At 39.4% G+C, this 21,743-nt stretch overlaps 2 protein-coding genes and 1 long non-coding RNA gene across 6 annotated transcripts; 1 reads left to right on the top strand and 2 right to left on the bottom strand.

The window, feature by feature from the left end:
• Positions 1-144: 144 nt before the first annotated feature.
• daxx (death-domain associated protein) lies at positions 145-11,100 on the bottom strand. Of its 2 annotated transcripts, none has more exons than XM_029443069.1 (11): positions 10,714-11,100; positions 9,133-9,390; positions 8,142-8,582; positions 7,468-7,599; positions 7,215-7,331; positions 6,068-6,299; positions 5,239-5,408; positions 4,674-4,824; positions 3,915-4,458; positions 3,033-3,168; positions 145-2,641 (listed from the first exon to the last, which is right to left on the bottom strand). In XM_029443069.1, exons 2-11 carry the CDS (start codon positions 9,370-9,372, stop codon positions 2,582-2,584), a joined length of 2,223 nt encoding a protein of 740 aa, XP_029298929.1. In that variant the 5' UTR covers positions 9,373-9,390; positions 10,714-11,100; the 3' UTR covers positions 145-2,581. The 2 variants fall into 2 exon arrangements, with proteins under 2 accessions (XP_029298929.1, XP_029298927.1); XM_029443067.1 differs by having other exon boundaries at positions 10,718-11,099.
• A 652-nt stretch (positions 11,101-11,752) lies between these two features.
• On the bottom strand, positions 11,753-18,557 carry tapbp.1 (TAP binding protein (tapasin), tandem duplicate 1). 3 transcript variants are annotated; one of them, XM_029443072.1, is made up of 8 exons: positions 18,164-18,556; positions 16,876-17,067; positions 15,292-15,540; positions 14,748-15,107; positions 14,072-14,395; positions 12,972-13,073; positions 12,780-12,808; positions 11,753-12,637 (listed from the first exon to the last, which is right to left on the bottom strand). In XM_029443072.1, the coding sequence occupies exons 1-8, from the start codon at positions 18,225-18,227 to the stop codon at positions 12,626-12,628; spliced, it is 1,332 nt and encodes a 443-aa protein (XP_029298932.1). In that variant the 5' UTR covers positions 18,228-18,556; the 3' UTR covers positions 11,753-12,625. The 3 variants fall into 3 exon arrangements, with proteins under 3 accessions (XP_029298932.1, XP_029298931.1, XP_029298930.1); XM_029443071.1 differs by lacking the exon at positions 11,753-12,637 and having other exon boundaries at positions 12,677-12,808; positions 18,164-18,267; positions 18,487-18,552; XM_029443070.1 differs by lacking the exon at positions 11,753-12,637 and having other exon boundaries at positions 12,678-12,808; positions 18,164-18,557.
• A 135-nt stretch (positions 18,558-18,692) lies between these two features.
• Positions 18,693-20,458, top strand: LOC115015602 (uncharacterized). The gene is made up of 2 exons (XR_003833009.1): positions 18,693-18,980; positions 19,887-20,458. It is a non-coding gene; the product is annotated as an uncharacterized LOC115015602 (long non-coding RNA).
• Positions 20,459-21,743: the final 1,285 nt, after the last annotated feature.

Genomic DNA, 21,743 nt, shown 5'->3' with positions numbered 1-21,743 from the left:
GTTAAAACAGTTGTGTGATCTGTGAGAACAACAACCAGGGGAGACTAAATAACATGTACAAACACATCTGCAGTCTTTTGAAGAATAGACCAATTTAATATATTTATATTCAAGAAGTAAAAATATGAATCCGAAACAAGAGGCTGTTTATATATATATTAATAAAAAATATCATTTATTTATCAAAAATGAAAAAGAAAACAAATTCAGTGAATGATGGATCACTCCTCTGTCGAGACGAGGCCCGATAGATCGTAGCTACGATAACTACATTCCAGGTCGACATGACATTATTTCACCTATGTGGTAATTCAGGAGGAAAAGACAGAAACAGGGATTGTTGTCAGGATAAAAAGTTGAGAATCTTCCCTTCACCAAGAAGCCCGGACTTCTGTCAAGATACTCGCGCTCCAGGACACGAGCACCAGCAGACTACTGGCTGTAATAAAAGACGCAATACGTCACGGGTCACAAAAACTCTCATCAATCAAATGGTGGAGATCTGAAGTGCTGGGAAAAAAGAAACACACTTTTCAAATACCAAGGAAACTCCAAGGCACTCTTTATAAACTATTAAAATACCCTTATTGTAAAGACATGTCAATAAAGGCCCGATGCAGAAACACGTCAGTTTGTTTTCACTTCTAACATGACTATGACTATAGGAGGTATTTTAATTGTTTAAGTGCCTCTGCATGCATCCTTATCCAAAGAGCACCTCAAACAAACGGTTTTGGAATTCAGGAAGCTACCCAAACATCTGTTGAAGAAACCAACTTTATTCTAAATACGACAGGGATGTAGAAATTCTACTTTAATGGAAGAACGTATCTGAATAACCAGTGCACCGACAGGAAGGAACACATTTGTATTAAAAGAAAAAACATTTTGTGTGTCGGAATAAAACTGGATTACTTGCTGGTCATTTATTAGACTCCGGTGTTTAGAGTCCTTAACTGGGCCAGGTGAGCTTCACCAGGTGAATAAATGTAGTCGTCACGGCTGGGCAGAGGCACCGGTTGAATTTATCAGTGTCAGACTCAGACTGAGAAGCATTAAAGAAGATTCTTCAATCTAAACTTCCCCTCTTTTGCTTTGAGACTTCTCAGAATCATGAGGAAACATTGTTGTGCTATAGCTCCGTAAAAGGAGAAGGCTTAATGTCAACAGATCCCACGTGAAGATCAGAACCAACTATGTGTTAGTCCATCTTTACCCTGCGCTCAGCTCTAAGCCCTCTGCAGGATACTGTAAATACTACTCAAGGAGTAAATAGTGCATTTGTTTGGGACTATTTTCAGCCGCAGATTAATACACATTTAATGCTCGAGGACAGTATGTGGGACCGACTTAAATCAACTACAGTCCATGTTCATTATAGTGAAGGAACATGTCACCCAGTGCAACTGTGTGGCTCAGTGACGCGTTTTAATAGTTTTTAGACAACAAAGGAGCACTGAGGAATAATATATGCATCTTTGATACGGAGCATTCAGCAATGTTTTGGTCTTTCATGGGATTTGTTGACAAATAAATAAATATAGCATATTGCTAGCCTTATCCTTCAAACATTGTGTATTAGCCTCGTCAACGTTTGTCATTCACAAACTAATGAGCTATCCTGCAGCAGACACAGATCTGAATAAAAATAGTAACTTACTTTAAACTTTATTATAAACCTAAAAATAGAAATATGTGTAGAGGTAAAACATAAAAAGAAAACATTTAAAATGTTCTCTCATTGCTGCAGTCCACACATGTCGCTAAGCGGAGTACAAACCAATCACTGCTTCAATGCACATCATAGATAGCAAGTAAGACAACGTCGTCTCAAAAGTCCTTTTAAACAGCCCAAATCTCTTGGTGATGAAAAATGTGATTGAAATATAAAAATGTAAACAAACTGGCGGTAAGCCTTCGCCAGTCGAGTGTCTGTGAAAACAAAACTCCCCGTCTGGGCCACACGGCCGGCTGCACGGTTCATGTTTTCAGGCACTGGTTTCTTACCTAAAGCACACTAACAAAAGTTCAAATTCTTGGGATGATTTTCCCAAGAGACGTAGTTTTAGCTCCGTGTTTAGAGCAGCAAAATAACTCATTTCAGTGCTACTACCAACTGTAGCATCATTTCGTGTTACACTGAGAGGCAGGAAACACGGCGACTGAAGTCTGGCTGCTTGGATCACCCAATAGAGTCGGATTAGGTCACATTGACATTAGACAGGCGAGGTCAACATCAGCCAATGTTTCTCTGCTGAGTAAACGACAGCTGTATTCTCTGGTGCACACAGCAGCAGAAGACGACTTTCCCGATTTCCCCCCCAAAAAAATCGTGTTTAAACAGCTTTCTTTCCAATGTTAGGTTACACTTATTTTATTTAAGCCTTTTCCAAAAACACTTGTCTTGGCTTTTGTTTGGTAATTTGTAATCAAGTGATATGAGGTACTAAATTCATAGTTTTGCCCAGAAAAAAAAAAAGGGACAGTTTTTGAGCATTTCCTCTTCTTACGAGCCAGAAGACAAGACCAGTCCTTAGAAATGCAAATACTCTTGCAGTCCAGTGAGAGGTCAAAAGTGAAGTCATTCCGAATCTGACAGGACGATGACCTCATCTGGGTCACATTGGGTTGCCACGTTGACCTGGAAACACAAACACACAGCACAATGTGATCAGAGCTCATAATTAAAAACTCAGGAAGTAAAAATCAGTTTCAAAAATTATGAAAAAAACATTTAGCAAAGATTCTTATTCAAACATTTTGTTTTTCGGAAGCATATTCTGAGCGGCATAACTTGTATAACATAGTGTATGAACATCCTGAGAAATAAGATTATTTAGCTAAATATTGTATAAAAGGAGACAAAGTTGTAAACTACAGTCTACCAAATCAAGAGGTACACTTTTACAAGTGTAAAGTCTTGATCTGCACACCTGAAATGTGACTGATCTAGGTTTTGAACATACAATCGTCACGATGAGCATAAATAAGCATAAATGACCCTAAACCCTCATCTCTCTAAGTGCCCCCACCTTATTTTTCTTGGGCGGCGGTGTCGACTGTGAGCTGCTGACCATTTCCTGGGTTGGAGTGTCTGCTCGGGTTGACTCCGCCTGCTGCGGAGAATTGCAGCTGAAAACCCCCATATCCAGAGGGATATCTACGTCACTGAGGGGGACAATGGAAGTAGAGCGGGATGGAGGGAGAAAGAAGTGAAGAGGTAGAATCAACACAAAGAAAACGCAAACAATCGTCTGACAACTTTCCTAATAAATGAATCCAGAGCAATATTATTATTATTCAAAGTTTACTCGAGATACAACTAACATTTTATATGGGCCTTCATCCGGCACAGTTACGTGCTTTAAAAGTAGCATTTTAAATTTGGGTTTGACATTTCTTATCGTCCCAGACTAAGTTAAACAAACTGCATTTCAACATCCTCGGTTATTCTTCATAAGAGAGTATGTTTAGTTTAAAGGTGCTGATAAAAACTGGAACGGAACAGAAAGTCCATCATTTGGTGGAAGTCAAGACGTGCGGATGTTGTTAGGTTGTTGATAGTTTTGCTCTTACATAAATTATTATTATTATTAATTACAAGTTGTTTAATTCAAGACAAGTTGAACAGGTTTACTCCCTCGACCAGGAAACCAGCCCCGTGTCTCTATGATTCTGCAGCAGCAACAAATCCTCGTGTCATCATCGCATCATGCCACGCTCACACAGATATATCACATTCTGTATTGATTGAAACTTAAAATGTTCAAACAGAGCAACCAAAAAATGCATCAAATGTAAAATAGATTTATACCTACTCTGACATGTATTTATTTGCATTACTAATATTACTATCACAATATGTAATACATTTATGTCATGCAGTCCTAATGCACCACCAACAAAGCCTATACCTGTCATGGATGAGTATGTGCTTTGTATTTCGGGAGTTCTCTGAGTTCTCTGACTTTACGTCTTCCCTCTTCCTCTTCTGGCTCCTCGTGGCTCTGAAGCTGGGCGGAGGCGACGTGCCGTTGGTAGTCTGGGTGTCACAATTTTCTACGATGACCACTGGCGACAGGGGCAAAGACACCTCATTGGCTGCTGCTGGAGAGACGTCTGCAGGGTCCTTGGTGTCTTTGCTGGTGCTTACTAGAACATGATTGGATGAATCCACGGGCTCCTCTAATCCTGCAAGGTTACCATTAGACAGCAGCGTCTGGTCATCGGTCTGTATTGGCTCCGATTGGCTGGGGCTCTGTTTAGGAGAGGGGAGGTCAGACAGCGGAGAGATTTGGGAGTTGCTTTCATCAGAAAGAGGGCTGAGTCCACTTGTGACAGGCTCCTCGTCCTCATCTTTCACGCTTCCCGATAACTGATCCTTCTGCTCCTCCCTGTTGCTACCGTCACATACGGGTTCCGCCTCGTTACTGTTGTCTTCCTCATTCTCCTCATCGTCTACAGAAAGAGGGAAATTAATGCAATCAAATCTTTTAGCCCCATCTCTGCCATCAGGTTGTACCTGAAAAGGCATCTTCATAATGAAAACGTGAGATGAGATATTCATCACTAATTAAGACACTTAACCGAATACCATCCGAGAGAGAATTACTTGTTGAAAACTAAACGCAAATATCTTTAGGGAATATGTTGAAATATATCTCCGCTCTAACCTCCATCCTGCTGAGTGCTGGCCTGGATCTCTTCCTCGATGTCTGGGTCTGAGGATTCATCTTCTTCATCTTCATCCTCCTCCTCTTCTTCTTCCTCTTCTGCAACGCCGTTCACCTCTTTATTTGCTTCTCCATTTTCTGATTTGTGGGCCTGAAAATATCCCGTGTGAAGGTCAGACAGGAGGAAAGAGAAAGAGGAATGAAAGGAAAGCACACTCGTCAGATGCAGGATCAAGTGTTGGTTCCATGTATGAAGTTTAAGAGTTTTATCACATTTACTAAAAGTTGTTGTGACATTACAGCTGGCCATTTTCCAAAAAGATATTTTGTCTTTTTCAAATGTGAAGTTTTCTTTTTCTTTTCTTTATTAGAGAGAGGGAATGCAGTTGTAAGCTTATATGGAATAAACTATTCGACTACGGTGCATTCAGGTGTCGAAAGGAAGATCCGTCATCTAAGATACTAGTCATCATGCGTAACTAAGAAACCATGCATGTAGCATGTAAAACACTGAAAACAGAAGGTGCCGGTGATGATTCTTCTCCTTCCGCAGATTCTCTCGTACCTTTTTCTCTTTGCTGTCTTTCTCCAGTCGTCTGGCCCTCTCCTGCTCCTCCGTGTCCTCTTGTTGGACAGCGTACTTGGTGATGACCTCCTCGAGACGGGACAGAGCCACTTCTCTGTTCGACCGGAGCTTCCGCAGCAGTGATGGGTCCGACAGAGCCGGGTCTGTGGCTTCAGGGGGGGGGGAGAAGGGATAGATGATGGGAAAAGTGAAAAGGAACAAACGAGGGCAAGAACAGAGAGGACAATAAATTAGTCAGATAAGGGATGGACCAAGTGAGGAAGAGCTTTATCTGTGCACCAGTGGTCCCCTAGCAAATAATATCACTATGTCTGGAGCTTAACTGTTAACGGAGACACACTTTTACATGTTTGTGTATTTGTATTAAAAAAAAATTAAATGTAGAGACATGGTAGAACTAAAAAAACGGAATCTGCATGTTTCAGAAATAAGGGTAGAAATCATTGCATTTCATACAAAAGTTACTTATGAAACAGTTATAGTACTACAGGATAATACAGGAACTGTAAATGCAAACCCTTTTAAAAAAGGAACAAATAGTATGAACAAATATAAAAATGTAAAATCAGAACATATTGTGGACTTTGCTCTCAAGTGGGGACAATACAATTGTAAAGTTATATTTTTTTGTTCTGTACTTTTGTTTAACTTTATTTTTGTGTACTCTATTGTCCAAATAAAGGTTCCTTGTGGTGTGTTCACTGTTATGTGTTGATAACCTGCCATTCTGTATTGTCAGAAAAATGCATTTTAACAGTCAGGCTGCCGCAGCAACCAGCAAACACAATATCCCAGCCCGAAGCCTTACCAGGCTTGTAGGCGTCAGTAATGCGGGAGCCGAAGTTGTACACCAGGTCCAGGTGACGTCTCTCCTGCATGTGGCTCCCGGTCTCTCTGAAAGCATCCAGGGCGATCTGATTCAGCACTGTTCGGCTAAGGCCCAAGTTGTTGCGGTCATTGGCGCGCTGCACCTGATGGAGGATGTCGTGGTAATCCGGAGGGTTCCTCTGCGCCTCAGGACTGTTGATGAAGCGCTCAATCTGACAGGAGGAAGGAACATAGGGTATGCCATCAGGAGCATATCAAATTCACTCACATAAAAATACAGTAATCCCAAATGAAACAGCTCCGACAACCTAACCACAGTCCATATCCCAACACCAGACACTTTGTTATGTCTTTGTTTTCAAGTGTAACTTCGCTGCTGTATGATGTTTTGTTTTATTGAAATCCCAAAAAAACAGATTTCCTTCTACAAGTAGACAAAGTAACTAGAGATGCCCCCGATCCTGATCTATATCTTTTATCATTAGTGTCTGATTCAGAGTCTTATCTGATACTAGAATTACCCAAATGTTGATTAAATATGTATCGGACACATAAAACAGCTGTTCACTACTACATACTTAATTTTCATAAGCGACTTGATCCAAATACTGACGGTCCTGGTTCAAAACTATCGATATGAATAAAAGTTAACCGGTCAGTGTATTCATTTACATCAATTCATCTTTAGGTTCTGTCATTTTCTTTTTTGTATGGTGCTCTGGATATTTTTGAAAACCTAAATAAAAAATAATCAAATCCATTTGAAAGCAATAACAATCCTGTTAATGTAAGATTTAGGTTAGCTTTATTGTTTTATACTCAACATGGTAGATGTTAGGGACAATCTGGTGTCATTTTTGGAGACTTAGTCCATGTGAAAGAATAGTCCTGAGCTCAAGATATAGCTGAGTGGGTTAGAGGTCATTACTAATATCTACTATGGGGTTGCAGTACCCTTAGGGGATTATATGCCATTTTTGTAATCTTTGTTAACTTTCCAACCTGCTTGTAGTCCTGGTTGGGAGCGGGACCCATGTAGAACAAACCAGCCACACTAATAGTAAGCACAAAGTTTAACCCAGCTTGTTATTTTAAGTTAACACTTAAACCAACAAAAACCAGCCCACCTTCCTGTTGATCTCAGGAAAACGAGTGCTAGTGTAGCGGATCCTCTGCTCAATGACTCGGCCCGTTAGTGTGCCGCAGCTCTTTAGTTCACAAAGCTTTTCATAAATCTTCATCATCTGGAAGAGAAGAATAGGACAGGAGAAGAAGAAGAGTGACTATCTTTCACACAAGCTGGTGCAATGGTTCTTTTAACAGCTTTCAGCTGTGTTTATAACCAGCAGAGCCCCACGCTGCATCAACCTCCAGCCTGACCTTGCGTTTGAGTTTGTGTTCCTGGATGTATAAAGAGCCCTCCGTTCCCATGTCGTCTAAACTCAGCTCGGCATGCTGCAGGTGGCAGATCTCGTCGTTGTACACCTTCAGTAGGTTCTCCAGGTACGCTATCTGAGAGAAATTGAGAAAAGACATGGAGGGTACTTCTGATCATGAGTTTAGGTGAAAACCCCTGGTTGTTTGTGTTTACTGTCTCAAGTTGTGTGTCAGGGATGAAAGGAAAAAGACAAATACAGGTGACAAATACACTTTAGTGAGGTACTAATAGCATTGTAGCATTGAATAAACTGATGTGGCCATTACAACATAAGATATATTATAAAAATCCATCACAAGCCCATTTACTGCGGTGAACTAAATGAAATGGGAACATACTCGTACTTACAAACGTCTACCCTAGTTTAGAATCATTTAACCTTTTCTTCATCCTTTATTGTCTACCTCATAACAACGTTATTTAATTGACGCATAGAGCAGTTATTGTTTTCTTTTATCATTCACACTTTTATTCTCTTTTCTGCTCCGATGTGATATTTTTCTGTTCTACTTTTATGAAAAGCACTTTATAAACACTAAAGAAACATTTGGAAAGAGCCATACAAATAACATGTCTAATTATTAGAATAAGCAGCTGAATTATGTCCAACACTAACCTGTTTCCTGGATGCCCTCTTTGCCTTTTTCTCTGCTTCCTGTTCCTCCATATCATTGCCCTCCTGCAGCCCTGAGGTGGAAGGTTGCTTATCCCCTGCTGCCGGTTTCACCCCTTCTTCTTGCTCATCCATCTTAACTTTAGTCTCGTCTTCCCTTTTGAACATAACAGAGGTAAACTGGACAGAACTTGATGTTGAGGTAGAAGGCTTAGAGAGGGTCAGCCTCCTCTTGGCTGCATGCTGCCTGAGTGCAGTGCACAGTTCATTGATGTAAACAAAGGCCTTGGAACGGTTGGCCTGAGCGTGAGTCAAACATCGTCCCAAGGTGTTCCTGAACTCCACAGATGACAGATAGTCGGGGGAGGCCTTAGCATGTTTGGTTTGGAGGAAGCTCAAGACCTCGGGGCAGTCCTGGGTGAGAGCTGAGCAGTGCTCCACAAACTAGGAGGAAAGAGAAAAGAGAAAAGAAAACATGAAGGATGAAAAGGCAAGGTGACAGGAGGGAAAACGCAACAGGAACACATACAATAACAGCACATTGTGATTCAGGTTTTTCCAGTTCACACCCTGTACCAATGTCTTGTCAATATAATTACAACTCTCTGGTCTTACGATTATTGTCAAGAGTTAAGATGGACGCACATCTAATGAAACTTGTTAGGGTCAGGTGCTGGGTACAAAGATCAATGAATAAGCTTCATGATTTTTTTTTAACGGATTCTTTTAATTCAAGCGTGAATATTAATTTCCATTTCATACATTATCACCAATGTAAAAGGGTGAGCAATTAACACAGCTACCAGCAAAAAGCTAATATAGTTTGGACTGGACATGTACATTTGTTTACCACCGTTATCTAAGCAGAAAACCAACCGCCATTTGTCAGATTTCAAAATAATCCAGAAGGTTTGTGGATAAGTACAAAAAAACACTGTTAGAAATGACAAGCCACTTTGAATAAAACACTCAGCTAAACTCAAAATAAACTCACATCCTTGAACAACCTCTGGTTCTCTGCCTGCAGAACATGCGTTTGCTTCTTCGTCGAGGCAAAAGGTGACTGGGTGATGTGAGTAGGGACAGGCTGCTGAGCTCTGAGTGGTGAGACAATTTTGGCTTGATGCCGAGAGGATGAGGTGGAGGCAGAGCAGGAGGGTTGAGGACTCTCCTCTTCATCGTCATCATCAAGGACTATGATCTTATCCGTCATCAAGGCGGGAGCCACGGCCATCCAAAATGTTGGTGGTTTCTGCTTTCAGAAAATACAAACAGGGAGAATGTTGATAAGAAAAAGAATTGCATGACAATCAAAAAAAAATGTTTTGGTTTCATATCACATAAAGTCAATTTAAATATATACATGTCTGTATAGAGTTGTGTAATTATAAATTAACCATACTATTTCCTTAGTTATGAGTTATATTTGTTATACAGCTAGGATAGATATTCTTGACATATCCCACTTGCTAATCATCAATATGACGGGATATTTCAATGTATTGCAGATAAAGAAATCAGGTTTTTATACCAAACATAATGTAAAATTGTGGTATTCTGGAAATGATAAGGTTTAGTATAATTGCATTGCATAATTTAGGTGATACCTGTGCACATATACCAATCATATGTCAAAACACTGCTAAATTTGGCTAATTTATAAATGCCAGAAGTGGTTATAAATGAAGAGCCATTTGGGAGCCAAAATTAGCCGGTTCTTATTGCGGAGCTGAGCCAAATGATATGGCTCACTAAAAATAGCTGAAAAACACATCACTAATTTCCATCACTGTACTTAAGTAAACTTATGACATATTTTACTTTACTCGAGTATGTCCATTTTATATTACTTAATACTTCTAACTCCACAACATTTAACGCAAATATTGTATTTCTTTACTGCACTGCATTTATTTGATAGCTTTAATTACTAGTTACTTTGCAGGTTTATATTATAAATACAAAATAGATATTAACTAATAAATTCTAATTACATTATGATAGGTTAAGCTACCCAGAAATATATTAAGTAATTAAAATTAGCTCCACCTTTACCAGGCACAAAATCAGAATTATGTACACATAAATTAATCAATAACCCAATAATATATATATATTATTCTGAATAATTTGTACTTTTACTTTTGGTACTTAAAGTATGTGTTGGTGCTGACACTTTATTACTTTTACTTAAATTAGATTTTGAATGTAGGATTTTTACTTGTAACAGTATTTCTACACGGCTACTCTCACTCCTTAATTAAGTAGAATATCTGAATACTTCTTCCACCACTGGTATTAAGACACTGAAACACAGCCATTAGCTTGTGAATTTGGCAATGATATTCTAGTACTGCTCCTCAAATCACAGGCAAACAAATAGGTAGCTTAACATGAGAATTATGTTGTCTGTGGTTTAAGACATGAGACGAAGTCAGGCAACAATAAGTGAAGCTAAAAAGAGACGTGACCGAAGCTTGATGACACAGTAACGTTACAGATGGCAAATTATACACAAGGTATCGTTAAGAAACAGTTTTACTTGTACACATTAATACGACACAAGTACACATACCGACCTCTTGTTTACGAGCTGCTTGACGTGAAGACAAAAGAGGATGTTTCTCCACGACGCACCATTAAAATGTTGTGTTCAAGTTAGCTTACGTTAGCATTAGCTAGCTAGCTAGCATTGTGACCAAGTAAGTGAGCGAAGTAAGAAAACAACGAGCCAGAAGAAAAGCCCGCATATTGTTTAGAACATGATTTACAAGATACTATTAGCAATCCACGATACTATTAAAAACCGTACTTTAATCCCACATACTTTCTGTTTACCAAAACAATGCTAGTTAACTTCGCTATGCTGTCGACTATGGAGAGCTCTTTGTCGAAAGTGCACGAAGAGTACGCGCTAAAGTCATATCAGCACCAATGCCTCTGATTGGTTGATAGATGGTTTACGGTCAGTAATGTCGTTAACCATTGGGTGGCTTGCGCCCGAGTACCATTTGTAGAGTCGTATACAAATCTCTCTGCATTGATATATAAATATTTATTTTTAAAAATAACATAAATTATTACATCAAACTTCGATTCTAACTGAAATTCCTTAACTTAAATGATATAAACACAAAATAGTTAGAAAGTAAAATGTTGTATGAAGAGTTATTTTACGTTTACACGTCATCTCATAAATGTCAAATAAAACATGATCTTATCTCCTAACGCTGACCCTGATGTTCATAGTTTACATGTACTTAACAATTACTTAATAATCATGTAATAATGATAACAAAATAGGAATACGACAATACAACGACATTAAGATGGTAGTTCCTGATATTAAAAACAATATCAAATAATGCTCTTATTTTGACCTTCTTTTATATTGTTTTTGATATCAGGGAGCGCCATCGTAATTTCGCTCTATTGTTGTTTTCTTATCCAGCAACAAATCTTGCAGCAACACAAGATGCAAACAAGCAGGCCAATGAAAAGCAGTGTATGAGTAGCCTGTAAACGATGGCATATGGGCATAGATACATAGATACTTTATTCATTAATTAGGGAAATGTAGGCATCCAGGAGCTTAACAGACATGACATAAAGCATTAAACTGGGGGCAGCATGTTTTATGAAATGTATTTATTTCACTTTAAATGAACTCAAATTAGAATTTTTAAAACAAATGTAGAAGTTTCCATTTAATAGACACATGTGCTTTGTGTGTACCATTTCCTTCACAATAACATTAGCCCAGGCTGTTAGAGCATCATTTATACCAACACGTGATGAAAGTATTACCATGACGCACAAACACACATAAACGTCAGAATATACATACATTAGATTTTCTGTATATACAAAAACAGGATTCAGTTCGTGGGTTTGGACAGTTTAGTCTAATATTGATTTTACCGTCCTGGATCCTTTACAAAAGATGTTTTTGGATATTTCATTTTCTTAAAACACACACACACACGTCATTATTACCTCAAAGATAAAAGTATTTTTGCCTTAGAAACATAGAGGAAGCATTAACATCTCCAAATTGAAGCTGATATTTCAACACATTTAAAATTCTTCTAGGTTTCTGGTCCTTTTCTAGTGTTCATGGCTAGATGTATGTAAAGTATGTAAATGGTGGGAGGCCAACATGATAGAACAGCTATATCACTTTAAAGTCAAATAAATATCACAACAAACATGTTTAGACTGAGCAAAAGCCCCTTTCAGAAAGTTCTCGCTGATATCCCAGCAGAACAGAAAGTATTATTACTATTTGAGAAAAACAGTGAGAGCAGGCAAGTTTCTCTCTGGATCTGTGGGGAAAAAACAACCTCTAAAAGTAAAAGATTCTACAGATTTATCACTATGTCTGCTTGAACAGGAAGATATTCACTCTTGAAAGCCCATCCAAGATATCAAAAGACAGGTTTGTTGGTTCAGTATCAATCTTCAACAGCAGTGTACGTCATTCTTCTTTACTTGTCTTTCTATAAGTGGTACAAGTGGATAGTTATTATTTAGGGATGCAAAACAACCAGGGATATAATAAAATAGAAGTGGAAAAGTGGTTCATTTATGTGAACGCATTCAGAATTATGAGCTTTGTAGTATTTTAAAATGTAACATTACCTTCTCTTGTGGACCAGCCTCATCTGAGCCTGTGTACAGTCAGAAGACACAAAGTCATGTACAGAAATCATACATTTAAATATCTTAATGTAATTCTTTACATAGTGTACAGTGTTTAGTCCAGACAATTATTAACTTCAGAAATGATTATTATTACCGTAGCCAAGGCATTCTTTCTGGATTATTTGTTACCTGAGCTGGTGAAGGTCCAAGACACAAACTTGATAAGACCGTAAAGCACCAGCGCTACACCGACCATTGCCATTGAGTCCTCAATGGAGGGAGTACTGAAACCTGAGAAGACAAAAGAACAGAATTCAAGTCTTAATTGATTCCCATTTAAATGACTTGTATCGTTGTTATCAAGCTTAATGAAAATAATTAATTTAACCTTCAACAATCAACCTTTAAGAGTGACATATTCCACCAGAGCCATCATATATATTAGGTGTGTTAAAATAATCTTATCTCCATTGAAATGTTATTTTTAAAGAGGATAAGCTTTGCCATTCATGAGTATGTTTTTACCAAGCTGCTATGCTGAAGTGCCAAAAACGGCAACTTGAGGCTGGCCCCAAAAGGGAGTCGATCCCAATAGACCCCCATGTTAAAATGCCCAACTTTACACCAGAAATAAACATGTTTACAACCTGGTACAAAAACGGTGTTCATTTTTATATAACGCACCTGTTTGAATTATATAAAGCCTTAAAGTTATGCATAATTAAGGGCGTGGCAGCTTTGAGCCACAGGTGTGTACCATCACAGGTGGCTATCCGCTAGCTGTCTGCTGCGTCACCGCCTCATCTCCATCAACGATCCACCTCTTTACCTAATTTTGGATTAGCCGGGAGTTAGGCCGTGTTATCACGGCGAAGATGGCGATGGCTGAAGCCACTCACTTTGAGCTTCACAACAGCTCTTCAGAAACCAATAAATGAAGACGTGGAGACTACGTTCATATTTATGGTCTATGGTTTTTTACTGGCCCACAGCATAAAATTACCGTAATCTAGCTCAGTGAGCACCAGTCACTTTACAGCATCTGTCAAAGTCATAAATGATGACTTGAAATGTATATCATTATAACCAAAATCCCAAACAATGGACTTACATCACACTATCAGTTTTACATTTATATATCTGCCTCTGCTAATTCACCATTAATATCTTGGCAATGTGCAGAAAAATCCTTATCTGGCCTCTGTCTTGTTATGGAATAAAAAGATCAAAACCATTGTCGCCAAAAGAGCTTCATAAATGTCTAAAACAACAAAAGTATTCCACATTACCGATGACATTGAGGGTTACGCTGGCCCGTCGTGTTCCTCCAAGATGGACAGCCACACAGGTGACCTCCCCTCCTCTGCCCAGGTCCAGCTTCGTTGTGTCAAGCTCCAGCCGGGTGCTCTGGCTATAGGTTCCATCCCAGGCCTGCCTGTGGCCTGTTACGCTGCCTGATCCCAGAGGCCTGGACTTCCCATCGGTGCCTTTAAACTCCCAGCTCAGTTCCAGGGAGAGGGGGGCAAAGCCAGACGCCTCACACTGGACAGTCAAAGTCTGGCCGTGAACAGCGAGGGGCAGAGCGGACGGGTAAATGGAGAGGGATGGAGGTTCTAGGTCGAAGGAGGAACGAATGGAAGAGCAAAGAAAAGAGGAACGACAATAAGAGAAAGTTAATCAAAATAATCTGGTTCCCAATTAAATCTGGGTTATTCAGGACCTTACTATGTGCTGTTATATTTTCTAACAGAATCATTTGTTTATTTCAGTTATTTGACAGCAGACGCTAAACAATTACAGGCTTCATGTGACTGCCAACATTGACAGTCACTGATTAATAGTTAGAGATAGAACTTTCTTTGAGAGCAGAGGCCAAGGGTTAGAAGAATAATCTCACAATTAACATTTTTAAGCATGCAGGTATGTTTTAAAACACACAACAAGAAGTACAATCTTTTCCCTCACCTACAACCTCAAGCTCCACCGCCACCTGAGCCACAAGGTACGGCAGATACACCGTACAAATATACATCCCGGAGTGGCGCACTTTAGCCTCCTGCAGGATCAGAGACGCATTTCCTTTCCTGTGCAAACCCTCGAAGTCCAGTGTGGCCCCTTCCTCTTGTGTATCAGCCAAGCGGTCCGTTTTCCCGTCGTAGGCCAGAACCAAACGTCCGTCGCCTCTGAATTGGTAGCGCCACTCTACGGCAAACCCCGACCCGGATAGAGGTGAAGGGGGGTCGGCCCAGAAGCCACAATCCAGTAGCACTGGTTCCCCGAGTCTGGACTGCACTGAGACGGTTTTACTGGTCACACTGAGGATCACTGAGGAAACAGACAGTGAGGAGGTGAGACTCAAACTACCACATATGACTGACATTAGATTAACTTTTGTCATTTTTGACCATCTTAATTATAGATGTGTGTGTATCTCTAAATGGTAGCAGCCATGTGGTGGGGGGTCCTGGGTAACAATCATCATCTGGTCTTTGGTGTCATAAATCATTACCATTGGGCTCTTGGGCTGCTGTTGGAGCACGCGTGATAGTGGAAATGGCCAGCTGTTTGTTGAGGCCCTGAATGGAAGTTGAAAACCAATCAGCTTGCAGGTATATGGGGCTTAAGGCGGAGTCCGTGAGTGGAGCAACCCATTTGAGGGTGGAGGGCTGCGGCAAGAAGGGGTTGATCTCACAATGGGGCTTGTTGACAGAGCCTCTTGGAGGGTTCAGAGAGCGGTGGCAGAGAGTGGCAGCTGGGTCTGAGGAAAGAGGAGTCCGAAGGGTAACATTTGTCATTGTATCAGTAGATCAGAGATGCTCGCTTTGCTTATATGTAAAAGAAATGGAATTTGACAAGAGAATGTTAACTTGATCTGAAGACGGAGATGATTGAGAGATACATATTAGGCCTGTTTAAAAATAATAAAACATTTATTTTCTGATAAATACCTAATTAATTATGGAATCTCTAGCTGACACATTTTATTTAAAGTCTAGAAAACATAAATTAAGACATGAAGCAACACCAAACCCATATCTACAGTGTACAATGTAATGTTTAACAAAGAAACTTTGTACTGAATCAGTAAAAAGGCAGAATAAAAACTACAGGATGCAGATAATGCATAACCTGGATCAGGACATCTGAATCACTAATCCCATCTCTGATTTTTCCAGCAATTCAAACATTTAAAGGTCACACATTGTAAAAAGTGAGATTTCCATGTCTTTAATCGTCAGGACTTCCTAAAGGTTGTGATGAAACAACTACACAATATATAGGTAAGGTAGAGAGTGCCGTTACAGTTATTCCCCGGCTGCAAAGATGGTGCATAGACGCCAAGATCGAAGACACGAAAGAACAGGAAACAGTGAACTATCAGAGAAGACTGGACATTTTTGTGAAGGGGCTTAAAGAGACAGGCACTAAAACGGAGCGTTTCAGACAGAGGATGAATACAGGTATATTCAAACAACAGTATGAAAAAAATGATGCGTTTTTTGAACATTAAAGCATGTAAACAAGCTCTAGTAGAAACACAAAATACAAGTACGAACCTGAAAATTAGCCTAATATGTAACCTTTAAATTAAACAACATGGTAATTCAGTCAGTTTTGAGGATAGAGAACACAAGCTTGCTATATTTGTGTATCCATTCAATGTTTCCCATTTTCTTCGTATGAAGGAAGACTCTCTTCTAACTAAAGTGATCAGAAGGAGACAGATAGCCCTTGTCAGAAAAAACACTAATAGACTGAAATTTAGATAAAGTAACTTCCAGTGGGGAAACCCATAAATGTTCACCTCTTAATAACAATTGTAAGTAAAGGTATCCTCATACTGGATATTAACTACATGTGAATGCATGCAATTCAGAGAGACATGATGAAAAAGTGCAATGATGCTCAACGTATAATAATGATTTTACATCTCTGGAGACGTATAACATACCTTAAACTAAGACTGCTGACTCACAATGAACGAGATGGAAGAGCATGGACCCAATGAACAGACACAATGAACGAGCATGGACCCAAACACATGCAGAAATAAACCTTGTGCATCCTGTTCAGTGTGTCACTTTGAACTAACCGGTAATAAAGTAAACTCTGTCGGGGTTGATGTCAGATGGAGCCTGTTGGGACTCTGCAGAGTGGCTGTAGGCGTCTGTTCTGATGTGAAGCAGAGATTTTTCCTGGCTTGTAGCTGCAGCTAAACCTCCTCCTCGACCCGCTTTCTCCTGCACAAACCAGCACTCCAACACTGGACAGCTGCTGCTGCTGGCTTTAGACAGTAGATTCAACAAGGAATACACAATATTAAAAATGTTTTAAAGCACTGTGAAACAGGTGCGATTACACTATATTCTGATATTATAGTCCATAGCTGTTTGTATTCTTCAGTGGCAACACTACAACATTTCCCTAATATTTACCAATACATCATTGCATGTTGCATATCCTTCCCAAACTTATTACACAACCAATCCACTAAATAGGGCATGTAGCACTAGTTAATGTCATAGGAAATACCAAATGCAGAAGCAGTTATGACAAGCATTAAGGCATTGTAGGAATTAAAATCTAACAGACAAAAATACAAGTAAAACTGTGACTCTCCTCAGGGAACCATATACATTGTGGTTGACTGAAGTGTCTTGCTTTCATTTTGATCATTTCTACTGCTTTCTTTTGTCAGTGTTTGGACTTTGTACACGAAATATGAACAAAATGTGAAGTAGCCTATTCTCTAGAAAGTCTTAAAAACGTTCAGACTAAGTCTCTGTGTATTATTATGTAGTATGGATTTTAATTGTCTCAATTGTTGCCCTTTTAAAACCACTGGGTTTTAGTCAAGCACACCAATCTCCTTTTAGAAATATACAGTAGTTTAACATAATCTATGTTAAAGTTAAAAGTATAGGCTACTTTAGACATTATATTAGGTGGCTGGATTTTGTGCTAAGTTCGACATATGTTTTACAAATAATCACATATTACAATATGTAATAGCCTGAAATGTAAAGTTAAAGTCGTTTTGCACACTGCAATCCTCCATTGTCAAATTATTATAGTAACATTAGAAAGCTGTTTGACTATATTTGGATTTTCCTAAAATGATTAATGACTCTTAAGTATACTCAAATGTCAGAAATGTGCTTCAATTCACTATATCCTATGCACATTAACATTAACTTTGCCCATTTGTTCCACGCGTTTGGGTCACTTAATTACACCAGTAAACATGCATCCGGGCTACAGTACATGTAGTTATACTGCATGTGCATACAAGTACACTAGTTCGTGTATGTAGCCAGCAGCAGAGCAAAAATATCGATGTATATGTTTTTAAATATTGACAGATATTAGCGTAACTTTACCTTTGATGAAGCAGATAACAGCAACCAGGGACAGCTTGTAGATTGACTTACTTCTGTAAGTCATGATTGTATGTCTTTCCTTTGCTGTCAGGTACTCTTTGCTGCTATCGTACGAACAAAACACGAGTTTAGATTATCTGTTTTTCCCCTTTACTCTGGGTTTATTTTACTTTCACTTTCACGTACACCGATCCGTCAAGTTAGCCATAAAAACACAAGTTCCGGTAATAGTTTCAAAATAAAGCCACCAGTACCAACGTTGAGCGACCTCAAAAGTCACGTTATATCTGAAAATAAAATTAACTTGAAACTCAAAGACAAACCTTTACCAGAAGTTGAAAGCAAACACTCGCTAAATCTAGCGACTTTCCAAACCCTCTTGGTGACAAAGCTACTAGCGAAAAATCTAGCGACTTTTTCTAGTGTTTTTGGAGACTTTCTGGTGTTTTGGAGACTTTCTGGTGTTTTGGAGACTTTCTGGTGTTTTTGGAGACTTTCTGGTGTTTTTGGAGACTTTCTGGTGTTTTGGAGACTTTCTGGTGTTTTTGGAGAGTTTCTGGTGTTTTGGAGACTTTCTGGTGTTTTGGAGACTTTCTGGTGTTTTGGAGACTCTGACGTGAAGCGTCCTGCAGTTACTGTCCTCAACGAGCAGCGGGTGCTGCCGTGAACCCTCCGCCGTCCTGAAGCTCTCACAGGCGGTCAGTGTCACAGTAGCCTCGCGCAGCAGCTGCAGCCAGAGCAGAGAGGAGACCCGCACTCTCCGCGTCCAGACGGCAAATGAATCGCGCATGCGCACAGCCGACGCTGATATGAAAATGTAAATGCTTCTTCACTGTCTCACTAAAATAAAGAATAATAATTTGTAGTTCTAAACATATGCTTTTTAGTCACTTTTTGTCTCTCCCTGGACGTTATTCCTCTCTCCTACAGCCTCCATTACAATTACATGCAAATGATCAATTATGCAAATCATTTAGCGATTTCTAGCGACTTTTTGGACAGCCAATAGCGACTCTCCTTACCGAGGAGTTGGCAACACTGCAAACACTGCCTGAGTTGGAGACTGAGAGCCTCGGTTGAACAGTACAATGACAAGTTCTCCAGCTCTACAGGGAGATGGCGCTACACACTAATCCTCCAGGATTTCTGAACGTGCCCCTCTGTCTTCCTGTAGCCTGCTCTTTCTTTGCTTCCTTGGTACATTTATCTGCGAAACATGTCCTGCTCCTGAGAATTAACATAACTCCGGTTGTTTGGAGTGTGTGCATAACGGGTGTGTGTGCATCTTGACTCCTTTAATTGTTTTAAACCGGTCAGGCTGCAAACGTTCAGAGGAATCCACTCTGTGAGAACAGAGGTCAGATTAGGACAAGAGAAAAATGAACAGTCATGAATGGACCAGGATACTCACACATACACTCTTTGTTTTTATCTACCTCACAGCAAGATGAGCAACGAGAACTCAATTTAATACATCAAGGTCACAACCCTCATATCAAGAGGGAAAGCATGTTTTTATGTGCTTTAAACATGCACATTTTGTTTTATGATAAGTAAAAATAACGTCCTGTTCAATATAGTACCCAAAATAGTGATTGTCCTTTTTGTGCTGGAGTTTCCTATAGATTTAATGCCATTGTACACACTTCATTTATGACTTGTCAGTCATATATTATCGACATTTTACTTCTGTTCGTCTGATCTCTGATTGTTTTTCCTGCAGAAAATATTTTCTTTGACACAATGTGGCAAAACAAGGAGGACGAGAAGCTTCGATGGCCTGGCAGGGACAAATGACATAACAACCATTGACCGCTCTTTCTTCCTTTGTGTGCCAAAATTACAAATCCTGCCAGAGCTGTGTGTCACACACCAACACAGAAACGAAACCTACCAGACTCATCAGATGATTTCTCAGAAACAGTACAGAGGGATGTGCTGTTTGTGCCCAGTGGAGGAGCTCTAACACTGTTACTGAGTCCTGAAAAGGCAACTATCATTAATGCCACTGGCCTACATTCATAGCTGCACTTTAAACCTGGCTTAGTTTGGTGATCTACCTCATATATGAGGAATAGAAACAGAGACATAAGAAAGTTGTTAATCAAGTTGCATTCTGGGTTCAATGTGAGTCACTGCCTCTGCCTGTTCGACGATGATTTAATTGTTTTAATATGTTATCTGGAGACTTTCATTCCTGTGTTTATAAAACAATTAAAAGCCCCAAATTAAAACACATGTCTTCTTATATTCTTGATCTACTGTAAAATAATAAAGCATGTGAGTAAAGTGTAATGGAAAAATGCTGCATTGCTTAAATTCCTTTACTGTTTTTGTATTTCCCCTGTCCTCTTTTAACATATGGTACGGGCTGAGGGACCTTTTTCTATGTCCAAGGTGTTGATGGTAGGGGGAAGCAGTAGATTAGTAAGGAGACGGTGGGGCTGTGTTCGACAGACAAATGTCCAAACTGATTAACTATTGTCTCAACAGTGTATTTACCTTGCCCTATTCCTGACCCCTCAGGTGTATAAAGATGAGACCTTCACACAGTATCATTGTTTGACAGTTCTTCGTGCTGTATGCTCTGATCCCTTCTGCAGAAAGCCTTCTTTATAATAAGATACTTAAAGACAAACTTTGTATCTTTTGATCATCTTTGTTAATAGAATTTCCACGACAAAATAATCCAATATTGATGCCCAATTTGCCCTGCAGTGACTGCCAGGTGAGAGAGAGAGCGTGTTTGTGTGTCTGCATTCAAAACATCAGAGGAAGACTCAAAATGGCAGCACACAGGTTCTCAGAGTTAAGGGTGTGGTACAGGGACAACGTGCACTGTCATGTATTTGCGGAAGTCATACCGTGTGCATATAAGCTTAGGAACTTTACAAAACCACACAGCGCTGTGTCTTGCAGATCTTTGGATTCATGTCAGATTAAAAAAGAATAATTCTGACAATGCAGTCAGAGCTCTGCTTAGTTAGGTGTTGATTCCTCATTCTCCTGTGAGAAACGGCTCATAAACACAATCAATCATTTCACTATACAAGCAGTAGAACATAACACAATGTTGTACTTCAGAAGCTTCACTAACACATTACATTACCGTTCATTACAGTTCATTTTTTACATTAACATTAACACATTAAATAGCAAAATGACTGATTTCAAAGATTTCACAAATTTCAAATGTGAGACAGACATATAGATATAATTGTTTTTTTCATGCCATAGTCCAGTTATGCAAATTATTGCTTCATTTCCTACACTGCAACTTATTTAATCTAGTTTTAAACAATGAACTTGGGTGTCCATGATGATCTAAATGCTGTTTGGAAGGCTGAAATGTATCTCTGAATATTTGTAAAGTGAAGATAATAAATGTCAACACAACGTATTTGCCTGAGGTGAAGTGTAACCATCATATACCAAAGGGTCAGCAGTGGATGCTTCACCCTTTTTCCAATGTCTCTGAGTTGTTAGCAGTTCCTCATCTCTAAACTTCTCAGACGGTTGATTTAAATAACTGTTTAAGGCTCAAAGAGATACAACTATCCAATATTTCACAAACAAAGCA

This window comes from Cottoperca gobio, chromosome 11 (assembly GCF_900634415.1).
Source record: "Cottoperca gobio chromosome 11, fCotGob3.1, whole genome shotgun sequence".
NCBI lineage: Eukaryota > Metazoa > Chordata > Actinopteri > Perciformes > Bovichtidae > Cottoperca > Cottoperca gobio.
This window is presented reverse-complemented; position numbering and strand designations above follow the sequence as displayed.

Bases quoted from the DNA above. Each gene is read 5' to 3' on its own strand.
- daxx (XM_029443069.1), bottom strand. From the start codon at position 9,372: ATGGCCGTGGCTCCCGCCTTGATGACGGATAAGATCATAGTCCTTGAT. The intron at 7,332-7,467 runs GTCAGGCTGGAG...CTTCTCTTCCAG, and splicing joins AACACAAACTCAAACGCAAG to ATGATGAAGATTTATGAAAA. The intron at 5,409-6,067 runs GTAAGGCTTCGG...CCCCCCCTGAAG, and splicing joins TACTGACGCCTACAAGCCTG to CCACAGACCCGGCTCTGTCG.
- tapbp.1 (XM_029443070.1), bottom strand. From the start codon at position 18,227: ATGACTTACAGAAGTAAGTCAATCTACAAGCTGTCCCTGGTTGCTGTT. The intron at 15,541-16,875 runs GTTAGTTCAAAG...CTCTTTCCTCAG, and splicing joins CAGAGTTTACTTTATTACCG to ACCCAGCTGCCACTCTCTGC. The intron at 14,396-14,747 runs GTGAGGGAAAAG...CCTTCGACCTAG, and splicing joins GGTGGAGCTTGAGGTTGTAG to AACCTCCATCCCTCTCCATT.